The sequence below is a fragment of the Babylonia areolata genome, chromosome 27, assembly GCF_041734735.1.
Source record: "Babylonia areolata isolate BAREFJ2019XMU chromosome 27, ASM4173473v1, whole genome shotgun sequence".
Lineage (NCBI taxonomy): Eukaryota > Metazoa > Mollusca > Gastropoda > Neogastropoda > Buccinidae > Babylonia > Babylonia areolata.
The window spans coordinates 2,085,770-2,110,769 of NC_134902.1; the positions used below are offsets into that span (position 1 = coordinate 2,085,770).

Sequence of the window (25,000 nt, forward strand, 5' to 3'; positions counted from 1 at the left end):
ACACCAGTTCTCTCTCTCATATACACTAACCCACCCGCCCATGCACACACACACACCGGCACCACTGAACCCACCCACCCACCCACCCACCCACCCACGCACACACACACACGCACTGGCACGCGCACACTGGCGCACACATGCACACACGCACACACACACACGCACATGCACGCACGCGCACACGCACACACACACGCACGCACACACAGTGCACAGTGACGACACACTCCTCGGAGAGAGCAGCCCCAATTTCACACAGAAAAGTCTGCTGTGACGAAAAGTGATACAATTACAACACAACACATCGCAATTCATTGCAATACAATACAATACGATACGATACGATACCGTATACATACAATACAATACGATGCAATACGAAACGATAGAATACACCACAATACAATACAGTACAGTACAATACAATATAAAAAAAAGACAAGACAATGCAAGACAACACAACACAGTACAACACAGCATAGCACGACACGGCACAGTACAACACAGCACAGTACAACACAGCACAGCATCACACATCACAACACAGCACAAACACACAACACAACAAACCCACCACCGCCACACAGAACCGACTCACCCACCACCGAGGCCAGGTTTCGCAGAGACGATGACCTTTTCTTGAGGCCAGAGGTCACGTCCCCCCGGGAGTGGCAGTGGAAGGTGACCTTGACCTCTATCTCTCCCCGACTCTTGTTGTCCGGTTCTCTGGTCGGCTTGTTCTTCAGCCTCACCCACCTGGTGGCCACACAGTGAGGCCACGTCAGGGATGTTCATTGTGTTAAAACATTTGTGTGTGTGTGTGTGTGTGTCAGTGTGTGTGTGTGTGTGTGTGTGTGTGTGTGTGTGTGTGTGTGTGTGTGTGTGTGTGTGTGCATAATCACATACGTAATCCAAAAAGCACAATCACCACCACCCACACTAATCCCCCCCCCCCCAAACCCCACCATCTTTAATTATTAATCGCCGAAAAAGAACCCCTCTCCTTGCTCCTCCCGTCCCTATGCCCCCCCCCCCCCAGCCCCACTCCCCGTGGGGATACTGTCCATGTATGTATGACAGTCAGTCGTGTCCGACAATAACCATCAGAACAGCAAAGGCAGCTGCTGTCACGACTATGTGGGCCAGAATTGGATTTCTCACACGGTACAACTCCCATTAAACTTCCCCTTCCAGGTAAATATCGTTGACCTGTCAAATCATGGCGGAGAGTGTATTGCCACAGTTACATCCCCACTCTCTCGGCCAAAAGGGCTTTTGGACAGTCGGCGTTGGGATGGTTCCCAAAGGCCAACTAGCGCCCAAGGCTGCAGAACTAACAAACAGCGCAATCTCGCCTCCTAGTTTGAGAGTCCTAGTCCTTCACAAAAGACTAGCTGTACATGACTTCCCACTGCAGTGGAGAAACCATTGATCATACAGCTCTCACTGTGCTTTGGGGTCAGCTGTAAGCTTACGTCATTTTGAGCTGGATGCTAGATCTACAGAACGTGCCCCCACCTAGCTGGATGCTATATCTACAGAACGTGTCCCCACCTAGCTGGATGCTATATCTACAGAACCAGCCCCCACCTAGCTGGATGCTATATCTACAGAACCAGTCCCCACCTAGCTGGATGCTATATCTACAGAACCAGTCCCCACCTAGCTGGATGCTATATCTACAGAACCAGCCCCCATTTAGCTGGATGCTATATCTACAGAACCAGTCCCCAGCTAGCTGGATGCTATATCTACAGAACCAGTCCCCACCTAGCTGGATGCTATATCTACAGAACCAGTCCCCACCTAGCTGGATGCTATATCTACAGAACCAGCCCCCATTTAGCTGGATGCTATATCTACAGAACCAGTCCCCAGCTAGCTGGATGCTATATCTACAGAACGAGTCCCCACCTAGCTGGATGCTATATCTACAGAACGTGCCCCCAGCTAGCTGGATGCTATATCTACAGAACCAGCCCCCATTTAGCTGGATGCTATATCTACAGAACCAGTCCCCAGCTAGCTGGATGCTATATCTACAGAACGTGCCCCCAGCTAGCTGGATGCTATATCTACAGAACGTGCCCCCAGCTAGCTGGATGCTATATCTACAGAACGTGCCCCCAGCTAGCTGGATGCTATATCTACAGAACGTGCCCCCAGCTAGCTCGATACTACATCTACAGAACGTGCCCCCAGCTAGCTGGATGCTATATCTACAGAACGTGCCCCCAGCTACCTGGATGCTATATCTACAGAACGTGCCCCCAGCTAGCTGGATGCTATATCTACAGAACGTGTCCCCACCTAGCTGGATACTACATCTACAGAACGTGCCCCCACCTAGCTGGATACTACATCTATAGAACATGCCCCCAGCTAGCCCCCCACCCTTGGCAGATGGACACTGACTGTGTGTGAGGCTGGTCGTGGATCCTCTGTTCCCACAGAGGGATTGTGGCGTGGCCCAGGAAGTCGTCAGACAGCACCCCGCGATGGAACACCGTCACCTCGATCTCCGTGTGCAGGTGGGGGATCGGGCTGTGCGCACACACACACACACACACACACACACACACACACACACACACACACACACACTTTCATTTCCTCTGATACAAATATTTACACTTTCTTACACTAATATTCACAAGCATTCCCTCTCTTTCGTCCACTACTTCTTTTCGTCCAATATTACTTCTAGTGAAAAGAACGTTAAACTGAAGATTCTCTCTCTCTCTCTCTCTCTCTCTCTCTCTCACACACACACACACACACACACACACACACACACACACACACACACACACACACACACACACACTGTGTGTGTGTGTATGATGATGATGATGGAGTCTCCCGTCGGTCCGACGGATGAGTAGGCAGGCAGGCTTATCTGTCGGTGTGTGTCCTTATATGGGAGAAGAGGCCGATTCTGGATGCGTAGCACTTCCCACAGGCGTTGCAAGGGAAAACGTCTCCAGAAGTTGAGCCCTGCTTCCTTCGCTCACGCTTCTCCTTAATGACCAGCGTTCTCTTGTTTTCAAACGTCTTTATGCCACTAGAGCACAGCATCCTCCAGCGACAGCGGTCAAGGGCATCAGTTTCCCAGGAAGCGATGTCTATGTCACAGGCTTTGAGGTTTGTCTTCAAGGTGTCCTTGAAGCGCCTGCAGGGTCTTCCAAGTTCACGGTGGCCTCCCTTCAGCTGGCCATACATAAGCATCTTTGGTATCCTGCTGTCTGTCATGCGGACAACGTGTCCTGTCCAGCGTAGCTGGCACTGGATCAGCAGGTTTTCGATGCTGGGCAGGCCGCTCCTCCCTGGCTGCCTGACCAGCACAGGTAAATTTTTTTTTCTTAGTGAGGAGTTGTGCAGTCCCTTCCCCACTCTCGCCTACCGACGCTCACAGTCCCACAGGTGCAGATACTGCCACGTGTAGGACGGCCTCGGCAGGTGCAGGTTTTTTCTTCGGAGCTCCGTCTCCTAGGGGGACCTCCAGCCAAGGATAAGAGCTCCCCCTGCCCTTTGGTCATCCTCTTCCGCCTTCACAGCCGTTGGGAAAGGTTTCCTTCTCCGCCTGGTCCGTCGTTGGGAGACTACTACTACTACTACGTCTAATAATAATAATGATAAATCAAAATGCAGGCTTGTATAGCGCAGTACCCCATATCAGATGGAGCTCACCGCGCTTTACAATAAAACACACAAATCCAAGACTTAGTGACGTAAAAAATATGTACAAAGTCAGCACAATCTCACATGACACTGACTAAAATATGCATATCTGAGACAAAGTTAACTAAAAATATGTAAATCAACACAAGCACCATCACAGTCTCAAATCACACAGAAGCAAAGCACAGCAAAACAAGACACATCACATTCACCATAGTCAGAAATAAACACCAAGGAACCAGCATCACAACCACAAACATATCATCACAATTCATTCAATCAACACAAACAGCACATCCGGCAATAAGATCGTGTGTGTGTGTGTGTGTGTGTGTGTGTGTGTGTGTGTGTGTGTGTGTGTGTGTGCTGTGCGAACTAGAGAAAGAGGGGGGAGAGAGAGAGATGGGAAGAGAGAGAAAGAGAGACAGGGAGGGGGGAGGGATGGCGAGTGGGGAGGATAAAAAACAGCAGGGTTGGACAAGACAGGACAAGACGAGACAAGACAGGGTAGGGCAGGGTTAGACAAGACAGGACAAGACGAGACAAGACAGGGTAGGGCAGGGTTAGACAAGACAGGACAAGACGAGACAAGACAGGGTAGGGCAGGGTTAGACAAGACAGGACAAGACGAGACAAGACAGGGCAGGGTAGGGCAGGGTTAGACAAGACAAGACAGAACAAGACAGGACAGGGCAGGGTAGGGCAGGGCTAGACAAGACAAGACAGAACAAGACAGGACAGGGCAGGGTAGGGCAGGGCTAGACAAGACAAGACAGAACAAGACAGGACAGGGCAGGGTAGGGCAGGGTTAGACAAGACAAGACAGAACAAGACAGGACAGGGCAGGGTAGGGCAGGGCTAGACAAGACAGAACAAGACAGGACAGGGCAGGGCAGGGCTAGACAAGACAGGACAAGACAGGACAAGACAGGGTAGGGCAGGGTTAGACAAGACAGAACAAGACAGGACAAGACAGGGTAGGGCAGGGTTAGACAAGACAGAACAAGACAGGACAAGACAGGGTAGGGCAGGGTTAGACAAGACAGGACAAGACAGGGCAGGGCAGGGTTAGACAAGACAGAACAAGACAGGACAAGACAGGGTAGGGCAGGGTTAGACAAGACAGGACAAGACAGGGCAGGGCAGGGTAGGGCAGGGCTAGACAAGACAGGACAAGACAGGACAGGGTTAGACAAGACAGCACAAGACAGGACAGAGGGAGGGAGGGAAGGAGGGGGAGAGGAATGGTGAGTGGGGAGGAGAAAAAAGAGTGACATGAAACACAGACAGACAAAAAAAGACAGTGACGAGACAGGCACACACACAGCGAGAGACAGACAGACAGACAGACCGATACGCAGACAGACGGACAGAGAAACAGACAGACAGACTCACAGGTCGCACTCCTCAAACCACTCCGGGTTACGGGCATTCTTGATGGTGGAGGTCTGGTACTTCTCTTTGCCCAGCTGAATGGTGACGAAGACGTCATTGTTACCTGGCAAACACATCAACATTGTATTGTATTGTATTGTACTGCACTGTATTGTACTGTACTGTACTGTACTGTACTGTACTGCACTTATCATGTACTGTATTGTTGATGGTTGAGGTATCGTATTTCTCTTTGCTCAGCTATACTGTCACGAACAGATTGTTACCTGAAAATGACATCACACCGTGTGGCATTGTTTTGTATTGTGTTGTTGATGGAAGAGGTATGGCATTTTTCCTTTCCCGGCTGGAGGTAGACAAAGACAACGTTGTTTACCTGAAAAATACACTGCACTGCACTGCACTGTGTTGTATTGTGATGCACTGTGTTACATCGTGGCGTATTGCATCATTATGTATTCTGTTGTATTGCATGTTTCCTATTGTGTTGTACTTTACAGTACTGTGTTTATGTTGTCGCATTGTCACAACAGATTCCTCTGAGTGAAATTCATCAGCTTCCTCAGAAAGCGAGCATGGACACGGCACAGCAAAGCTGAACACACCGTGTGGTCTGAAGTCGTGCCATCATCATGGAAAAATTGGCACGATAATAAGATTAATCCAACTTGTTGAAAAAGTCGTCATCGTCGTCGCCGTCGTCGTAGTAGTTGTAAGCTGTTGTTTTAATAGTAATTGTAGTTGCCGTTCCAGTTGTTCTAAGTAGTAGCAGCAGTAACAGTAGCAGCAGCAGCAGTAGTTGCAGTAATATATATATATATATATATATATGTGTGTGTGTGTGTGTGTGTGTGTGTGTGTGTGTGTGTGTGTGTGTGTGTGTGTGTGTGTGTGTGTGCGCGCGCGCGCGCGAATCATCGTTTGTACGAACATGCACACGCACGCAAATGTACATGTCCTCGCGAATGCGAAATCGCAATGTGTTATCATTTTTGTGGAAAACTATAAGGAACTAGAGAACTAGAGCCTTATGGATAACTATGATGAACTATATAACTAGAGCCTGGTGGATAACAACAATGAACTATATAACTAGAGCCTGGTGGATAACTACAATGAACTATATAACTAGAGCCTAGTGGATAACTACAATGAACTATATAACTAGAGCCTGGTGGATAACTACAATGAACTATATAACTAGAGCCTGGTGGATAACTACAATGAACTATATAACTAGAGCCTGGTGGATAACTACAATGAACTATATAACTAGAGCCTGGTGGATAACGAGTTCTGTCCAAGTGACTACAACAATGAACCTGTCAGCGAGTTATCAATCAGGCACGTGAGGGGCGTGACTTCGCCATCCACAGTGTCCATAGGCAGTTGATTAGAACGTGATTCGTGGCAATGCTGTCTGCTGATCAGACTGTGTGTCAGCACTCTGTTAACTCTCTCCTTGGGCGTGGTGTCCGCATGACGCCAACTGCCTGCTGTGTGTATAGCTTAAAGCGCAGCACTGACTCCAAGGGTGCTGTGTGCATAGCCTGAGTTGCCATAGCGTCCGGCTGTCCAATCGCTTTTGAAAAGAGTTCTGGGGACGACACACAAATTAATCGTGGAGGGGGACAATTATTATTCCCCCAACAGTAATTGTGACACGCCATCTCCATCATCATTTAGTATTTATTTTGCACTGATGCATCGTCTCTTGATTTCAGGGCTGCCCTGCCCTGCCCTGCCCTGCCCTGCCCTGCGTCGTATTGTGTTGTATTGTACTGTACTGAACTGTACTGTACTGCACAGTATTGTATCGTACTGTGTTGTACTGTATTGTGTTGTATTGTACTGCACTGTACTGTCCTGTACTGCATTGCATTTCTTCTTGTCACAACAGATTTTTCTGTGTGAAATTCGGGCTGACCTCTCCAGGGAGAGATCGTGTCGTCACACAGAAGCACCACCACCACCACCACCACCTTCCCAGCCCCCTCCCTTTTTTCTGTCTGTCAGCAAGTGCACTTGTTGTACCATCAAAGTGGACTTTCCTGCAACATTCAGTCAGTGACAACCCTATTCGTTACCATGGGTTCTTTTACTTGCGCTAAGGGTATGCTACCCATATATAACACTGTTATAGACTGTAGCTTTCTCTGGGTTCTGTCTCCAGTGCTGGGGAAGCCAGAAAATAAGGAAGAGGTATAAGGAAGGCTGTTTGGCACTGTGTTGTGTGACGTGGTTCATTCTGACCACAGTGCTGCTGCTTCTGGACAAACTATATTCTTCAGTGTGAATGTCTGTGTGAACGAGTGAAAGATGAGGGAGACACAACAGACTGAACAAATTAATTATCCAACATGCACTTCCATCCCCTACCCCCCCCCCCCCCCCCCCAACCCCCCACTTCCCTCTGATCCCTCCCACCCACTTCCCCCTCACACACCACCACTACTACCCTCCTCCCCCTTCGTCAAGCAGAGGACGTGACGGATGGCAGGAAAGTGTTCGTGGGTGTGCATACAGGCGCAGCTCACACGCCCATGCCTTGAGCAACAACACCAGCCTCACACAATGTGAAAAACAACATTGTCCCGCACAACTACAAGCGTAATTAAACCTCCACTCACCTACACACACACACACACACACACACACACACACACCACAAACACAACACAACCACACACACACACACAGCGCCTCAGGGTACGGGTTGCGAGAGAAGAGAGAGAGACAGCCTGCTGTGGAGATTTCACAGCCCTGTGGGCTGACTGTTTAATTACACCTCCACCACCACCCCCCATCTACCCCACCAGAGAGACAGAGACAGACAGAGAGACAGAGAGAACTACCATCCACCACCTCCTCTAGCTCATCTCTCACATCGATTGAAAAATTGAAAGAAAAAACAAAACTGAGCAGAACTGACGTTGTCATGGAAACTGTCTGTCTGTGTAACACAGAGAGAGAAAGGGGGGGGGGGGGAGAGGGGAGGGAGAGGGGCAGGGGATATGAAAAAAAAGAAAGAAAGATTTATGCGGGAGATGTGTGACAAATGGTCAGTCGCATCATTCTATCTGTCCCTCAGTCTCTGTTTCAACATCTCTACACCCTCCCCTCCACTAAATCTTCACTGGTGGTCTGGGTGCTAGTCATTCGATACAAATCAAATCAAATCAAATCAAAAACACTTTATTAATCCACATGGAAATTAAGTTGTGCAATCACAGGCTCATTGTAAACACTGGCATAAAATCATGCGCAACATAAGAAGAGATTAAAACTAGTCAAATAAGAATTCCCAATAGCTGACGATATACTAACCCCCCACCCCCCACACACACATACTCATGTTAAGACAATAGGGTATTGCACAACAACATTAACAAATGAAAACATCCAACAAAAAAAGGGTATAAGATTACCAAAAATGACATGCGCGCACGCACGCACACACACCCACACACACATACACACACATGCACACACACACACACACACACACACACACACACACACACACGTTAAGACCATAAGGTATTGTACAACAATACATAAATAAAAACATCAAGGGAATAAATCGTATATATAAGTAAAATGCACACACACACACACACACACACACACACACACACACACACACTCACACACACACACAACCAACGTATGCATGCACATAACATATGTCACGCCAATAAGATTAGAACATTAAGATACATGAAATCCAAGTAAAATAAGAAAATATTTAAAAATCACTTCCGATCACACACACACAAAAATGCTTGCTTGCCCGTGCTCACCCGCTCAGTCCCACATGCACGCATAATGTCTGCTCCCATACACTCGTCTGCTGGTGAAGTTCAGGTGTTGCTGTGGCGAGGGGGCTTGGGGGGTGGGAGGGTTCACTTAGTGTATTGGATGTTTTGATTGTGTGCGCGAATGGCTGTAGGAATAAATGAATTAATGTATCGAGATGTTCTTGCGCGTGGAGCTCTAAACCTACCACTTATGTCTGACCTTCTGCTATTAATGTCATCATGTAGTGGGTGTCTTACGTCGGTCAAAATTGTTATTAGTCTGTCAGTCAGTTTTCTATTGTGCATGTCGCTAAAGGTGTCTTGTCTTATACCCACCACCCCACCCGCTTTCCTAATGACTTTTTCCAACCTGTCTTTGTCATGTTTGGTCAGGTTTCCCCCCCAGCACACGGCTCCGTATGTTAAAACACTACAGACAACAGATGTGTAAAACATTTGGAGCATCTGCTTGCATACATTAAAAGATTTCATTTTTCTAAGACAGTACATGCGACTGTTGCTCTTTTTAATGAGTGCAGTTGAGTTTTCATTCCAAGACAGCTTATTGTCGATTATCACACCGAGATACAGACGATAAACCAAGGTGTGTCGCTGCATGCAGTCAGCCGCACGGTAAAAGAACCCACAGCAACAAAACAAGTTGTGTGTGTGTGTGTGTGTGTGTGTGTGTGTGTGTGTGTGTGTGTGTGTGTGTGTGTGTGCGCGCGCGCGCGCGCCTCATCGTTTGTACGAACATGCACACGCACGCAAATGTACATGTGCTCGCGAATGCGAAATCGCAATGTTATCATTTTTGTGGAAAACTATAAGGAACTAGAGAACTAGAGCCTGGTGGATAACTGTAATGAACTATAGAACCGGAAGGAGTGTAGAGGGGGTGGAAAGGAAGGAGTTCGGATGGGGTGGAAAGGAAGGAGTTCGGATGGGGTGGAAAGGAAGGAGTGCAGAGGGGGTGGGCGTATAAAGGAAGGAGTGTAGAGGGGTGGGGGTAGAAAGGAAGGAGTATAGAGGGACTGGAAAGGAAGGAGTGTAGAGGGGGTGGAAAGGAAGGAGTGCAGAGGGGTGAAAAGGAAGGAGTGCAGAGGGGGTAGAAGGGAAGGAGCGTAGAGGTCGTGGAAAGAGAATTGTAAAGGGGGTGGGTGTAGAAAGAAAGGACTGTAGAGGGGGTTGAATGGAAGGAGTGTACAGAGGATAGAAAGGAAAGGGTGTTGAGGGGGTGGAAATGGGAGTGTTGAGGGGGTGGAAAGGAAGGAGTGTTGAGGGGGTGGAAATGGGAGTGTTGAGGGGGTGGAAATGGGAGTGTTGAGGGGGTGGAAATGGGAGTGTTGAGGGGGTGGAAATGGGAGTGTTGAGGGGGTGGAAAGGAAGGAGTGTTGAGGGGGTGGAAATGGGAGTGTTGAGGGGGTGGAAAGGAAGGAGTGTTGAGGGGGTGGAAAGGAAGGAGTGTTGAGGGGGTGGAAAGGAAGGAGTGTTGAGGGGGTGGAAATGGGAGTGTTGAGGGGGTGGAAATGGGAGTGTAGAGGGGGTGGAAATGGGAGTGTAGAGGGGGTGGAAAGGAAGGAGTGTTGAGGGGGTGGAAATGGGAGTGTTGAGGGGGTGGAAATGGGAGTCCTGAGGGGGTGGAAAGGAAGGAGTGTAGAGGGGGTGGAAAGGAAGGAGTGTAGAGGGGGTGGAAAGGAAGGAGGGTGGAGGGGGTGGAAATGGGAGTGTTGAGGGGGTGGAAATGGGAGTGTTGAGGGGGTGGAAAGGAAGGAGTGTAGAGGGGGTGGAAAGGAAGGAGTGTAGAGGGGGTGGAAAGGAAGGAGGGTGGAGGGGGTGGAAAGGAAGGAGTGTAGAGGGGGTGGAAAGGAAGGAGTGTAGAGGGGGTGGAAAGGAAGGAGTGTAGAGGGGGTGGAAAGGAAGGAGGGTGGAGGGGGTGGAAAGGAAGGAGTGTTGAAGGGGTGGAAAGGAAGGAGGGTGGAGGGGGTGGAAAGGAAGGAGTGTTGAGGGGGTGGAAATGGGAGTGTTGAGGGGGTGGAAAGGAAGGAGTGTTGAGGGGGTGGAAATGGGAGTGTTGAGGGGGTGGAAATGGGAGTGTAGAGGGGGTGGAAAGGAAGGAGTGTTGAGGGGGTGGAAATGGGAGTGTTGAGGGGGTGGAAATGGGAGTCCTGAGGGGGTGGAAAGGAAGGAGTGTAGAGGGGGTGGAAAGGAAGGAGTGTAGAGGGGGTGGAAAGGAAGGAGGGTGGAGGGGGTGGAAATGGGAGTGTTGAGGGGGTGGAAATGGGAGTGTTGAGGGGGTGGAAAGGAAGGAGTGTAGAGGGGGTGGAAAGGAAGGAGGGTGGAGGGGGTGGAAAGGAAGGAGTGTAGAGGGGGTGGAAAGGAAGGAGTGTAGAGGGGGTGGAAAGGAAGGAGTGTAGAGGGGGTGGAAAGGAAGGAGGGTGGAGGGGGTGGAAAGGAAGGAGTGTTGAAGGGGTGGAAAGGAAGGAGGGTGGAGGGGGTGGAAAGGAAGGAGTGTAGAGGGGGTGGAAAGGAAGGAGTGTAGAGGGGGTGGAAAGGAAGGAGAGTACAGGGGATGGAAAGGAAGGAGGGTGGAGGGGGTGGAAAGGAAGGAGTGTAGAGGGGGTGGAAAGGAAGGAGTGTAGAGGGGGTGGAAAGGAAGGAGTGTAGAGGGGGTGGAAAGGAAGGAGGGTGGAGGGGGTGGAAAGGAAGGAGTGTAGAGGGGGTGGAAAGGAAGGAGGGTGGAGGGGGTGGAAAGGAAGGAGGGTGGAGGGGGTGGAAAGGAAGGAGTGTAGAGGGGGTGGAAAGGAAGGAGAGTACAGGGGATGGAAAGGAAGGAGTGTAGAGGAGGTGGAAAGGAAGAAATGTAGGAGGTGGTAAGGAGTTCAGAGGGGGTGGAAAGGAAGGAATGTAGAGGGTGTGGAAAGAAAGGAGTGTAGAGGGGGTGGAGGTAGAAAGAGGGCGTGGAAAGGAAGCAGTGTAGAGGGGATGGAAAGGAAGGAGTGTAGAGGGGGTGCAAATGGAAGTGTAGACGGGGTAGAAAGGATGGAGTGTAGAGTAGGTGGAAAAGGAATTGTAGAGGGGGTGGGGTAGAAAGAAAGGAGTTTAGAGGGTGTGGAAAGGAAGGAGTGTAGAGGGGGTAGAAAGGAAGGAGTGTAGAGACGGTGGGTGTGGAAAGAAAGGAGTGTGGAGGGGGTTGAAAAGAAGGAGTGCATAGGGGTTGTCAAGGAAGGAGTGTAGAGAGGGTGGGTGTGGAAAGGAGTGTAGAGGGGGTGGAAAGGAAGGAGTGTAGAGGGGGTGGAAAGGAAGGAGTGTAGAGGGGGTGGGTGTGGAAAGGAGTGTAGAGGGGGTGGAAAGGAAGGAGTGTAGAGGGGGTGGAAAGGAAGGAGTGTTGAGGGGGTGGAAAGGAAGGAGTGTTGAGGGGGTGGGGGTAGAAAGGAAGGAGTGGAGAGGGGGTGGAGAGGAAGGAGTGTAGAGGCGGTGGAAAGGAAGGAGTGTAGAGGGGGTGGAGAGGAAGGAGTGTAGAGGGGGTGGAGAGGAAGGAGTGTAGAGGCGGTGGAAAGGAAGGAGTGTAGAGGGGGTCGGGGTAGAAAGGAAGGAGTGTAGAGGGGGTCGGGGTGGAAAGGAAGGAGTGTAGAGGCGGTGCAAAGGAAGGTGTGTAGAGGGGGTCGAGGTAGAAAGGAAGGAGTGTAGAGGGGGTCGAGGTAGAAAGGAAGGAGTGTAGAGGGGGTCGAGGTAGAAAGGAAGGAGTGTAGAGGGGGTCGAGGTAGAAAGGAAGGAGTGTAGAGGGGGTCGGGGTAGAAAGGAAGGAGTGTAGAGGGGGTCGGGGTAGAAAGGAAGGAGTGTAGAGGGGGTGGAAAGGAAGGAGTGTAGAGGGGGTCGGGGTGGAAAGGAAGGAGTGTAGAGGGGGTCGGGGTAGAAAGGAAGGAGTGTAGAGGGGTGGAAAGGAAGGTGTGTAGAGGGGTGGAAAGGAAGGAGTGGAGAATGATAAATAAACAAACAAGTAAATAAATAGAAAAGCAAATAAAGAGAGGAGAGAGAGAGAGAGAGAGAGAGAGAGAGAGACAGACAGACAGACAGACAGACAGACAGACAGACAGACAGACAGAGACAGAGAGAGACCGATTCAAAAACTGTATCACTCGAGGATAAAGATTTTAGGCATTGTCTAGTCTTTCAACCTGTCTTTGTGACAACAATAACAATAAAACAACAACGATTTTTGTAACTACTACTTCTATCACTACTACAACCACTCCTCCTACTAATGATAACAATAATCATCACCAACATCATAAAAAGTAATAAAACGAACACATTCACTCATTCACACCAACCCACACACCACAGAGAGGAGAGAGAGACGGATGGACAGACAGACAGACAGACGGACGGACGGACAGACAGGCCAACACAGACAAAGCCATAAGCCAGCCAATGAAATCTGCTGTCAACCATCATGATCCCACTGCCAACATGCCAGACAGTCTGCAAACACTGGTCCGGCCACGTCCACACACGAGTGTGTGTGTGTGTGTGTGTGTGTGTGTGTCTGTGTGTGTGTGTGCGTGTGTATTGTGCTCCTCATTCTCAAGAGCTCCATTGTCAGTTACAGAGGAAAAACTATCTTCAAACAGCAGTGATCGATACTGCACCACCTGTATTCAGACAAGCTGACTTCAAACAGCAGTGATCGATACTGCACCACCTGTATTCAGACAAGCTGACTTCAAACAGCAGTGATCTATACTGCACCACCTGTATTCAGACAAGCTGACTTCAAACAGCAGTGATCTATACTGCACCACCTGTATTCAGACAAGCTGACTTCAAACAGCAGTGATCTATACTGCACCACCTGTATTCAGACAAGCTGACTTCAAACAGCAGTGATCTATACTGCACCACCTGTATTCAGACAAGCCGACTTCAAACAGCAGTGATCTATACTGCACCACCTGTATTCAGACAAGCTGACTTCAAACAGCAGTGATCTATACTGCACCACCTGTATTCAGACAAGCTGACTTCAAACAGCAGTGATCTATACTGCACCACCTGTATTCAGACAAGCTGACTTCAAACAGCAGTGATCGATACTGCACCACCTGTATTCAGACAAGCTGACTTCAAACAGCAGTGATCTATACTGCACCACCTGTATTCAGACAAGCTGACTTCAAACAGCAGTGATCTATACTGCACCACCTGTATTCAGACAAGCTGACTTCAAACAGCAGTGATCTATACTGCACCACCTGTATTCAGACAAGCTGACTTCAAACAGCAGTGATCTATACTGCACCACCTGTATTCAGACAAGCTGACTTCAAACAGCAGTGATCTATACTGCACCACCTGTATTCAGACAAGCCGACTTCAAACAGCAGTGATCTATACTGCACCACCTGTATTCAGACAAGCTGACTTCAAACAGCAGTGATCTATACTGCACCACCTGTATTCAGACAAGCTGACTTCAAACAGCAGTGATCTATACTGCACCACCTGTATTCAGACAAGCCGACTTCAAACAGCAGTGATCGATACTGCACCACCTGTATTCAGACAAGCTGACTTCAAACAGCAGTGATCTATACTGCACCACCTGTATTCAGACAAGCTGACTTCAAACAGCAGTGATCTATACTGCACCACCTGTATTCAGACAAGCTGACTTCAAACAGCAGTGATCTATACTGCACCACCTGTATTCAGACAAGCTGACTTCAAACAGCAGTGATCTATACTGCACCACCTGTATTCAGACAAGCTGACTTCAAACAGCAGTGATCTATACTGCACCACCTGTATTCAGACAAGCCGACTTCAAACAGCAGTGATCTATACTGCACCACCTGTATTCAGACAAGCTGACTTCAAACAGCAGTGATCTATACTGCACCACCTGTATTCAGACAAGCCGACTTCAAACAGCAGTGATCTATACTGCACCACCTGTATTCAGACAAGCTGACTTCAAACAGCAGTGATCTATACTGCACCACCTGTATTCAGACAAGCTGACTTCAAACAGCAGTGATCGATACTGCACCACCTGTATTCAGACAAGCTGACTTCAAACAGCAGTGATCTATACTGCACCACCTGTATTCAGACAAGCTGACTTCAAACAGCAGTGATCTATACTGCACCACCTGTATTCAGACAAGCTGACTTCAAACAGCAGTGATCTATACTGCACCACCTGTATTCAGACAAGCCGACTTCAAACAGCAGTGATCTATACTGCACCACCTGTATTCAGACAAGCTGACTTCAAACAGCAGTGATCTATACTGCACCACCTGTATTCAGACAAGCCGACTTCAAACAGCAGTGATCTATACTGCACCACCTGTATTCAGACAAGCTGACTTCAAACAGCAGTGATCTATACTGCACCACCTGTATTCAGACAAGCCGACTTCAAACAGCAGTGATCTATACTGCACCACCTGTATTCAGACAAGCTGACTTCAAACAGCAGTGATCTATACTGCACCACCTGTATTCAGACAAGCCGACTTCAAACAGCAGTGATCTATACTGCACCACCTGTATTCAGACAAGCTGACTTCAAACAGCAGTGATCTATACTGCACCACCTGTATTCAGACAAGCCGACTTCAAACAGCAGTGATCTATACTGCACCACCTGTATTCAGACAAGCTGACTTCAAACAGCAGTGATCTATACTGCACCACCTGTATTCAGACAAGCTGACTTCAAACAACAGTGATCGATACTGCACCACCTGTATTCAGACAAGCTGACTTCAAACAGCAGTGATCTATACTGCACCACCTGTATTCAGACAAGCTGACTTCAAACAGCAGTGATCTATACTGCACCACCTGTATTCAGACAAGCTGACTTCAAACAGCAGTGATCGATACTGCACCACCTGTATTCAGACAAGCTGACTTCAAACAACAGTGATCAGTATTCACCACTTGTTTTCAGCACGCTAACTGCACCATACCCTTCCTGTTCACACCGAACACGACAAACCCAGCAGGTATCGTCCTTCCCGGGACTGGTCGATGCCAGCTGCCTAACTTCACTCACACAGTGCCTCGCCTCAGAAAACATTGCGGTCCACATGGCACTGATCGTACACTTGTTCTAAAGACTGCCAGTTCGATTCTGTCTCAGACACGACTGCGACAAACACAGAGACAGCGAGACAGAGAGAGACAGACACGGAGACGGAAACAGGGACACAGAAAGACAGACAAAATGACAGAGAGCGAGACAGACAGTGACAAACAGAGAACATGAGAGAGCAAGAGAGACAGAGAGAGACAGACAGAGATACAAAAAGAAGAGGAATGTGAAAAGAGGTGGGGAGGGGAAAGGGGAGGGGGGGCTCAGTGGCGCAGCATACCACAAAGGATTGACCTTTCGCTACACTATCACACGACCACTAGCAGCTACCCCTCACCCCCTCCCTCGTCCCCCACTCACCCCCCCCCCCCCCTACACACACACCACAGAACTCTACACCTTGCTGTCTCAGCCCCTCTTATCTTAATCTCTCTTCCCACACCACCACTCCCACCCCCAACTCTTTTGTCTGGCAAGAATTTCGTCATCGACTGATTTGTGTGCCCACGTGTGTGTGTGTGTGTGTGTGTGTGTGTGTGTGTGTGTGTGTCTGTACGTGTGTATGTGTGTGTGTGTCTGTAGGTTGTGTGTGTGTGTGTGTGTTTGTGTGTGTGTCTGTGTGTCTATGTATGTGTGTGAATGTGTGTGTGTGTCTATGTATGTGTGTGAATGTGTGTGTGTCTATGTGTGTGTCTGTGTGTCTATGTATGTGTGTGTGTGCGTGTGTGTGTCACACCACACCACACCACACCACACCACACTACGCCACGCCACGCCACACCACCACATGGACACACAGCACAGCACACAACCACATGGACACACAGCACAGCACAGCACACCACCACATGGACACAGCACAGCACAGCACACAACCACATGGACACACAGCACAGCACAGCACACCACCACATGGACACACAGCACAGCACAACGAAGCAAAGTAAAGCACATCACACCACGCCACGCCACACCACACCATACCACGCCACACCACACCACACCACGCCACACCACGCCACGCCACACCCAACTATCACTCACCTCCTTTCCCCTTAGCGATCAGGTTCCTTGCTCGCAACACTGAAAAAAAAAAGTTTTATTCAGTCAGGAAGCATTTGACTGATGTGATACTGTAGAGCGTTCTGAGATGTTTGAAAACCCTGTGTAAATGTAGGAACAGTAGAAGCTGCAGCAATAGTCACAGTAGTAGGAGGAGGACGACGAGGAGTAGTAACAGTAGCAGCAGTAGAGTAGTAGTATTGACACCACCACCACCAGTAGCAGCAGTGTAAGGATAATATCTAACGACTCACTGTGATGTCCGCCAGCTGATTTTGTGGACATGTTTCCCTTTGTCTTCGCTGTCAATGTTTGTATGTCACCATTTTCCCCGGATTGATGTCAACTGTAGTCTGGGCCCCTGGGTTAACTCACTCAGTACGGCCAGTCCTCTCTTCTCCTCTACACAGACTCCTCGGATGTCCAGTGGGTGTCTGAATGACCCAACCTTTAGCTTCCGTCGTCAGAATTGTGGTATTCTTTGTCAGCATTCACCTCTTCAGTATAAGAGCCTTCCGCTTGCAATATTTTGATGATGGTAACTGGGGTGAAACGCTGTTAACGTCGTCTCTTTCGCCGTTCGTATGGAGAGAGTTAAGGGGGTAGAGAATATCATGAATGTATACCCATTGTCATTATTGTCATTATTATTATCAATACCATTGGTTGTAGTAGTAGTAGTAGAAGTAATGGGGGTGGTGATGGTGGTCGTATCATTATAATTATTATATGTCTATGGCGTACGTTATGGTATGTGTCACACACACACACACACACACACACACACACACACACACACAAAGAGATAGAAGAGAGAGACTTAGAAAGAGAGAGAGAGAGAGAGGAAACAGAAAGAGAAGACAGAGACAGTGAGAGAAGAAGAAGAACAGCAGCAGCAGCAGCAGAGAAATTTTAGAAGAAAAGACATGCAGAGACAGACAAAGAGACAGAGAGAAGGACAGAGAGACAGAGAAAGAATCAAAGAGGACAGACAGACAGAGAGAGACATAGAGAGAGACAGAGACAATGAAAGACAAAGGCAGAGAGAGACTGAGATAAGCCCAGAAAGAGAGAGACATAGAAATAGAGAGCCAGAGGTAAACGCATAAATGTAGTAATTAAAGAATGTCACATCAAAAACAACCAAAACAGTAAACGCTATTTCTAAATCTTACCGATTCAAGAGGCAACGCAACGCACCAGACTTTAATCTATCGGGTGATCGATTTTTGCCATTACACGGGGCCATTTCTAAATCTGAGAACTACTGAAGATAAATCTCCGTGTGTGTGTGTGTGTGTGTGTGTGTGTCGGGGGGACGAGGGAGGAGGGGGGTGGTACCCGTTTTTGTAAAGCACCCAGAATCCTATTTAGAAAATAGGCGGTATATGAATTCACGTCATCATGATTATGACGATGATTATTGTCATTATTATCATGATGATTATAATTATTATACTATACCCCAGGTTCGAGTAGAAACGAGATATTGTGACGCGAAAGCAATGACGGTGTTTTTTGTGTTTTTTTAATGAGTTTGGTTTTTTGGTTTGGTTTGGTTTGGTTTGGTTTGTTTTTGGCGGGCGGGTTGGGAGGGCGCGGGGGGGGGGGGGGGGGGGGGGGCGCACTTTCCTTCAAATGCACCAGTGGTATCTCGCATCAAAAGAAACACACACGTTGCACACACACACATACACACACACGCGCGCGCACGCACACACGCACATTCAAATCCAACCTCACAACACACACACACACACACACACACACACACACACATATATATATATATATATAGATAGATAGATAGATAGATATACGCACCCACACCCACACACACACCCACACACACACACGTTTGAAGTTTTAATTATCCTTTCACTCCTATTGGAGTATGGAGGATTACTTTGAAATAATCGGTTCATGCCCAGATTAAACATTTCCAAATGCATAACAGCGTCATATGTGAGCTCAGAAAACACAAACATTTTTTAACCGCCAAAAGAGCATTTAGACATTTTCAAATTTAATCAACTTACAGCTACTTGGCCTCCTTTCAGCATATTGCAAAAAAGTTAAAAACAGATTTCGGGGACAAAAAAAAAAGATTTTTTTTGACACATACCTTTTTTCGTAACTGATTATACAAGGAATATTCCATTAAAAATGGAACTCATTCCCAATCACAGATATGTTACAGACCTTACATAACCAAAACTATCGTGGTATGCCATTGCGAATTGTCAGGCATTTGACTTAGGTATTTTTGTCTTCCAAAATGACTTTTTTTTTCAATTTCGATAGAACAAACATTTATTACTCGCTTCTAGAGTCCGTCTCCTAACTTAAGAACATTATCTTTCAACGCCATATTGACATTCTTGCAGAAAGACTCCCTATCTAAGAAGGACTGAACATCCCAAAGACTGCCATACCCTGCTTCCATTAAAATGTGTCTGTTATCACTCATCCATTTTGGAGAATAAATACCATTTCTATATTAATCAATTAACATAAAGTATATTTTTCCTGAATATTTTTCTGTGTTTGATAACACTAAGCTGGTCCAAAATCGGACCAATCTCATTTTCACTAACACACTAATTGGGTAAATACCAGTTTCTCCATAAATCATTTGGGTCAAAGTATTCCTATTCAATCTCAACAAGTGCTTGAAAAAGTTCAGTTATTTTTCAAGTATATTTACATTAAAACATAGCCCCAAATTTCTGCATCATATAATAAAATAGGAACAATCACAGATTGGTACATGTCAAGAACAATATGTACTGGTAAATCTGGATTTCTGGCTGATTGAAGTAATGAAAACATGGCTTTTTGAGCCTCTTCATAAATAGGGTGTTTGTTTTTTTAGCTTACACTTACCGACACACTTGACATGCACCAGTTTAGACTCGTCACTCATGATCCTGAAAGATGTGATCCTTGTGCACATGGTCTTCACTCTGGTCCGCGGGACCACTGTCACCCCTCGCTCACATCACTGCGCCAGTCTCAGAGTACAGCACACCCCAGAACAGGTCGTCAATGAATCACACAGCACACCTCACAACAGGTCGTCAATGAATCACACAGCACACCTCACAACAGGTCGTCAATGAATCACACAGCACACCTCACAACAGGTCGTCAATGAATCACACAGCACACCTCACAACAGGTCGTCAATGAATCACACAGCACACCTCACAACAGGTGGTCAATGAATCACACAGCACACCTCACAACAGGTCGTCAATGAATCACACAGCACACCTCACAACAGGTCGTCAATGAATCACACACAGCACACCTCACAACAGGTCGTCAATGAATCACACAGCACACCTCACAACAGGTCGTCAATGAATCACACAGCACACCTCACAACAGGTCGTCAATGAATCACACACAGCACACATCCCCGCCGCACTTTCTCGGCCTCTGGACCTAACATTTGGAACAATCCCCGTCTTTCGCTTCGTCAGACCTCTCAACTCTGCTCTTTCAAGTCTGGCCTTGAAACTCTACACCCTATTCCCCCACCCACCTCCCCTCCTCGCTCTTTCTTGTCCACACTGTCAATAGCTTTCTGTTTGTGTTAACGTTTTATGGACAAACCAGAATCGTCAGTTCTTTTTTTGCAGTGCGCAACCCGATGTTCGAACCGACAACCTTGTCAATGAATGTTGAATGCTTGGCGCCCTTACCCACTGAGCCACAAAGTCGGCCTCACTCGCCCACTGGTCCAGATTCACATTTTGTGGTCCAGTTCAGATCCAGTGGCCTCGCTAGAACAATGCTCCAAAGAGCTGTTGAGGGAGGGAGACGGAGGAGGAGACAGAGAAACGATGGGCTGACAGCATTGCAGAACTGACGGGAAAACAAGTTCCAGACACCCAGGCACTGACACACAGCCGACAGACCTGGAGGAATCTGGTGAACAGTTCTTCAGTGCGGCACCCCAGCGACTCTTCAGATTGAAGGGAGAAGATTACGAATTCAGCTTTCATCACCTCGTCTGTAGCACATCACACCGTCACAAAAAAGTTATTTCCCTTGGTGTAGCAGGTATGTGCAACCAAACGACATCAAACCAGGTTGTTTAGAGCACAGCCGACAGCAAAGGTCCATTTCAGGAACAGTCACCTGTCAGCTGTTAAAAGCTGTGGAAGAGAACAGACTATTGAGGTCAACAGTACACCGACATTTAAAAGACCATTAACTTCACCCACGTCTCTCTGCAACAAACAGTCCATCCACTCTGTTTCAGTCCACGTTTATTGTTTTCTGTTGCTTCTAGCCCGGCCGACCGCACGGGGCCATATCAGAACTGCCAAACCATAGAAATGCTCAACCACCACAACACAAACTGTCACAGCTATATAACAACAACAACAAAACAAAACAAAAAAAAATCCACCAGGACTTACACACAAAACACAGTTCATGACATTACCCTAACCATTTAGCTCCGTAGAATAAACAATACTGAGGATGTCAGCCCTTCCGCTTAGAGTCCACGTACAAGTTCAAAATATTAATTTCCAAATAGTTCGGGCCAGTGCAGAACGGGGGACAGTTCAATGGCTGACACGAACGACAAGGATGACAGTGACCTAAAAAAAAACAGTGAGACCCGCTCCACTGACGTGATTTTGATCTGCAGGGAACAGCCGTACAGGCCGGGGAGAGGGGGGGGCCGGAGGGGGGAGAGGGTAAGGTGTGTGGGGGTGTGCCGGCAGGGGGCTCTTGTCTAACGTCGCACCGACAGGTACAGACTGACAGAGCTCAAGTTCTCTCACTGCCAATGTGTGTCAGTCTCGCTGGCTCCAGTTCCTGCACAAGTGTGCACACTGTCAGGAGAAAGAACAACACGCGCACTAACACACACACACATCCCGCCCCCCCCCCCCCCCCCCCCCCCCCCCACACACACACACACCCACACCGCCACCACCAATAACAACACAGGATGGATATCGAAACCGTGAACACAACTTTAACCATGGTACACAGCAGACCTCAGAAATCACGGCTACACGTTCACACACCCGTGACCACAGTTCTACCACCACTACTAATAATGATAGTAATAACAAAAATGACATTTAGACAGCGCTCAGCCTTGTGTATACACACACACACACACACAAATCAAAGCCTGATCTTTCACACACGGCTAGTTTCGCTTTCTCCCGTCAGAGCCAACTCCTCACTGCCTTCGCCTTTCCCGTGAAACGCACGCACCTGTCTCAAGTGTGGCGCTGTCCCCACTGGACATTAACACACAGTTCCTGTCTACCTCACCGCCTGCCTAGTGTCGTCGTCATCATCACAGCCACACGTAAGTTCACGATGTTGCTCTGTATTTGGTTTTGCTTTGCCTACTACAGAGACTGACGAATCACAGCGATCTTTCCAACTTCAGCCTTCCAAGGAGAACAAAAAACCAATATAGAGGGAAAAGAAGGAAGAAGAGGAGGAGGGGGAGAGGAGAGGAGGGGAAAGAGGAGTAAAAATAATGCAAGACAGAAAAAGAAACGCGCAACAGCTTGTCTGGTTCAGGGCTGTCGATACACTGACTTACTGACTGTCTGCTGTAACGACATGTTCAGCTCGTGGAGTCCATGTCAGCTAACCTTGCGCGTGGCTGTGCTATGCACTGCTTGCTGTCTCTCTCACTCACCCTCCCCCCCCCCCTCCCTGCTTGCTGTCTCTCTCACTCCCCCTCCCCCCCCCACCTCCCTGCTTGCTGTCTCTCTCACCACCACCCGCCCCCCCCCACCTCCCTGCTTGCTGTCTCTCTCACCACCACCCGCCCCCCCCCCTCCCTGCTTGCTGTCTCTCTCACCACCACCCGCCCTCCCTGCTTGCTGTCTCTCTCACCCTCCCCCCCCCCCCTCCCTGCTTGCTGTCTCTCTCAACCCCCCCCCCCTCCCTGCTTGCTGTCTCTCTCAACCCCCCCCCCCTCCCTGCTTGCTGTCTCTCTCAACCCCCCCCCCTCCCTGCTTGCTGTCTCTCTCAACCCGCCCACCTCCCTGCTTGCTGTCTCTCTCACCCCACCCCCCACCTTCCTGCTTGCTGTCTCTCTCACCCCACTCCCCACCTTCCTGCTTGCTGTCTCTCTCACCCCACCCCCCACCTTCCTGCTTGCTGTCTCTCTCACTCACCCCCCACCCACCTCCCTGCTTGCTGTCTCTCTCACTCCCCCTCCCCCACCCACCTCCCTGCTTGCTGTCTCTCTCACTCCCCCTCCCCCCCCCACCTCCCTGCTTGCTGTCTCTCTCACTCACCCCCCCCCACCTCCCTGCTTGCTGTCTCACCCCCCCCCCACCTCCCTGCTTACTGTCTCTCTCACTCACCCTCCCCCCCCTGCTTACTGTCTCTCTCACTCACCCCCCCTCCCCACCTCCCTGCTTGCTGTTTCACCCCCCCCCACCTCCCTGCTTGCTGTCTCTCTCACTCACCCTCCCCCCCCCACCTCCCTGCTTGCTGTCTCTCTCACTCACCCCCCCCCCCCCACCTCCCTGCTTGCTGTCTCTCTCACTCACCCTCCCCCCCCCCCCCACCTCCCTGCTTGCTGTCTCTCTCACTCACCCTCCCCCCCCCCACCTCCCTGCTTGCTGTCTCTCTCACTCACCCTCCCCCCCCCCCACCTCCCTGCTTGCTGTCTCTCTCACTCACCCCCCCCCCCCCACCTCCCTGCTTGCTGTCTCTCTCACCCTCCCCCCCCACCTCCCTGCTTGCTGTCTCTCTCACCCTCCCCCCCCACCTCCCTGCTTGCTGTCTCTCTCACCCTCCCCCCCCCCCACCTCCCTGCTTGCTGTCTCACTCACCCTCCCCCCCCACCTCCCTGCTTGCTGTCTCACTCACCCTCCCCCCCCCCACCTCCCTGCTTGCTGTCTCTCTCACCCTCCCCCCCCACCTCCCTGCTTGCTGTCTCTCTCACCCTCCCCCCCCCCCCACCTCCCTGCTTGCTGTCTCTCTCACTCACCCTCCCCCCCCCCACCTCCCTGCTTGCTGTCTCTCTCACTCCCCCTCCCCCCCCACCTCCCTGCTTGCTGTCTCTCTCACTCACCCTCCCCCCCCCCCCGTCCCTGCTTGCTGTCTCTCTCACTCCCCCCCCCCCCCTGCTTGCTGTCTCTCTCACTCACCCTCCCCCCCCCTCCCTGCTTGCTGTCTCTCTCACTCACCCTCCCCCCCCTCCCTGCTTGCTGTCTCTCTCACTCACCCTCCCCCCCACCTCCCTGCTTGCTGTCTCTCTCACTCACCCTCCCCCCCTCCCTGCTTGCTGTCTCTCTCACTCACCCTCCCCCCCACCTCCCTGCTTGCTGTCTCACTCACCCTCCCCTCCCTGCTGTCTCTCTCACTCACCCCCCCCCCCTGCTTGCTGTCTCTCTCACCCCCCCCCCTCCCTGCTTGCTGTCTCTCTCACCCCCCCACCTCCCTGCTTGCTGTCTCTCTCACCCCTCTCCATCCCACCCCCACCCTCTGTCCCCACCCACCAATCTCCCATGCTATAACTGTGCAGTCATACTCTTCAGTTTAACGTCTATAGACGGGCGGGGGGGTGGGGGGGGTATGTGTATGTGTATGTGTGGGTGTGTGTGTGTCTGTGTGTGTCTGTGTGTGTGTGTGTGTTAGTGCGCACGTGCGTGCATACATACATATATCTCTTCACAGAGACAGAGAGAGAGAGAGAGAGAGAGAGAGAGACAGAGACAGAGAGAGAGAGAGACAGAGAGAGAGAGAGAGAGAGAGAGACCCAACCCCTACATCTACCCACCCACACCTGTTGGAACATTCCTCCACACAATTCTCTCTCTCTCTCTCTCTCTCCCTCCCTCTCTGTCCCTTTCAAAGTATGAAGGTGGTATGATCCCCGACTGTGTCTGTGGAGAAAGGAGGGCTCCATGGAGGGTGGGGTGTGGGGAGGGGGGAGGGGGTA

General features: G+C 49.6%; 1 protein-coding gene across 1 annotated transcript in view; it reads right to left on the reverse strand.

Moving 5' to 3' along the window:
- LOC143301220 (rab11 family-interacting protein 5-like) overlaps positions 1–25,000 on the reverse strand; it is a 55,544-nt gene that overhangs the window by 9,865 nt on the left and 20,679 nt on the right. Inside the window, exons 3-6 of the mRNA XM_076615349.1 lie at positions 17,032–17,070; positions 5,080–5,182; positions 2,419–2,547; positions 602–759 (exon numbers count right to left, since the gene is read on the reverse strand). Coding sequence (XP_076471464.1) covers positions 602–759; positions 2,419–2,547; positions 5,080–5,182; positions 17,032–17,070 — 429 coding nt within the window. The remainder of the gene's footprint in view (positions 1–601; positions 760–2,418; positions 2,548–5,079; positions 5,183–17,031; positions 17,071–25,000) is intronic.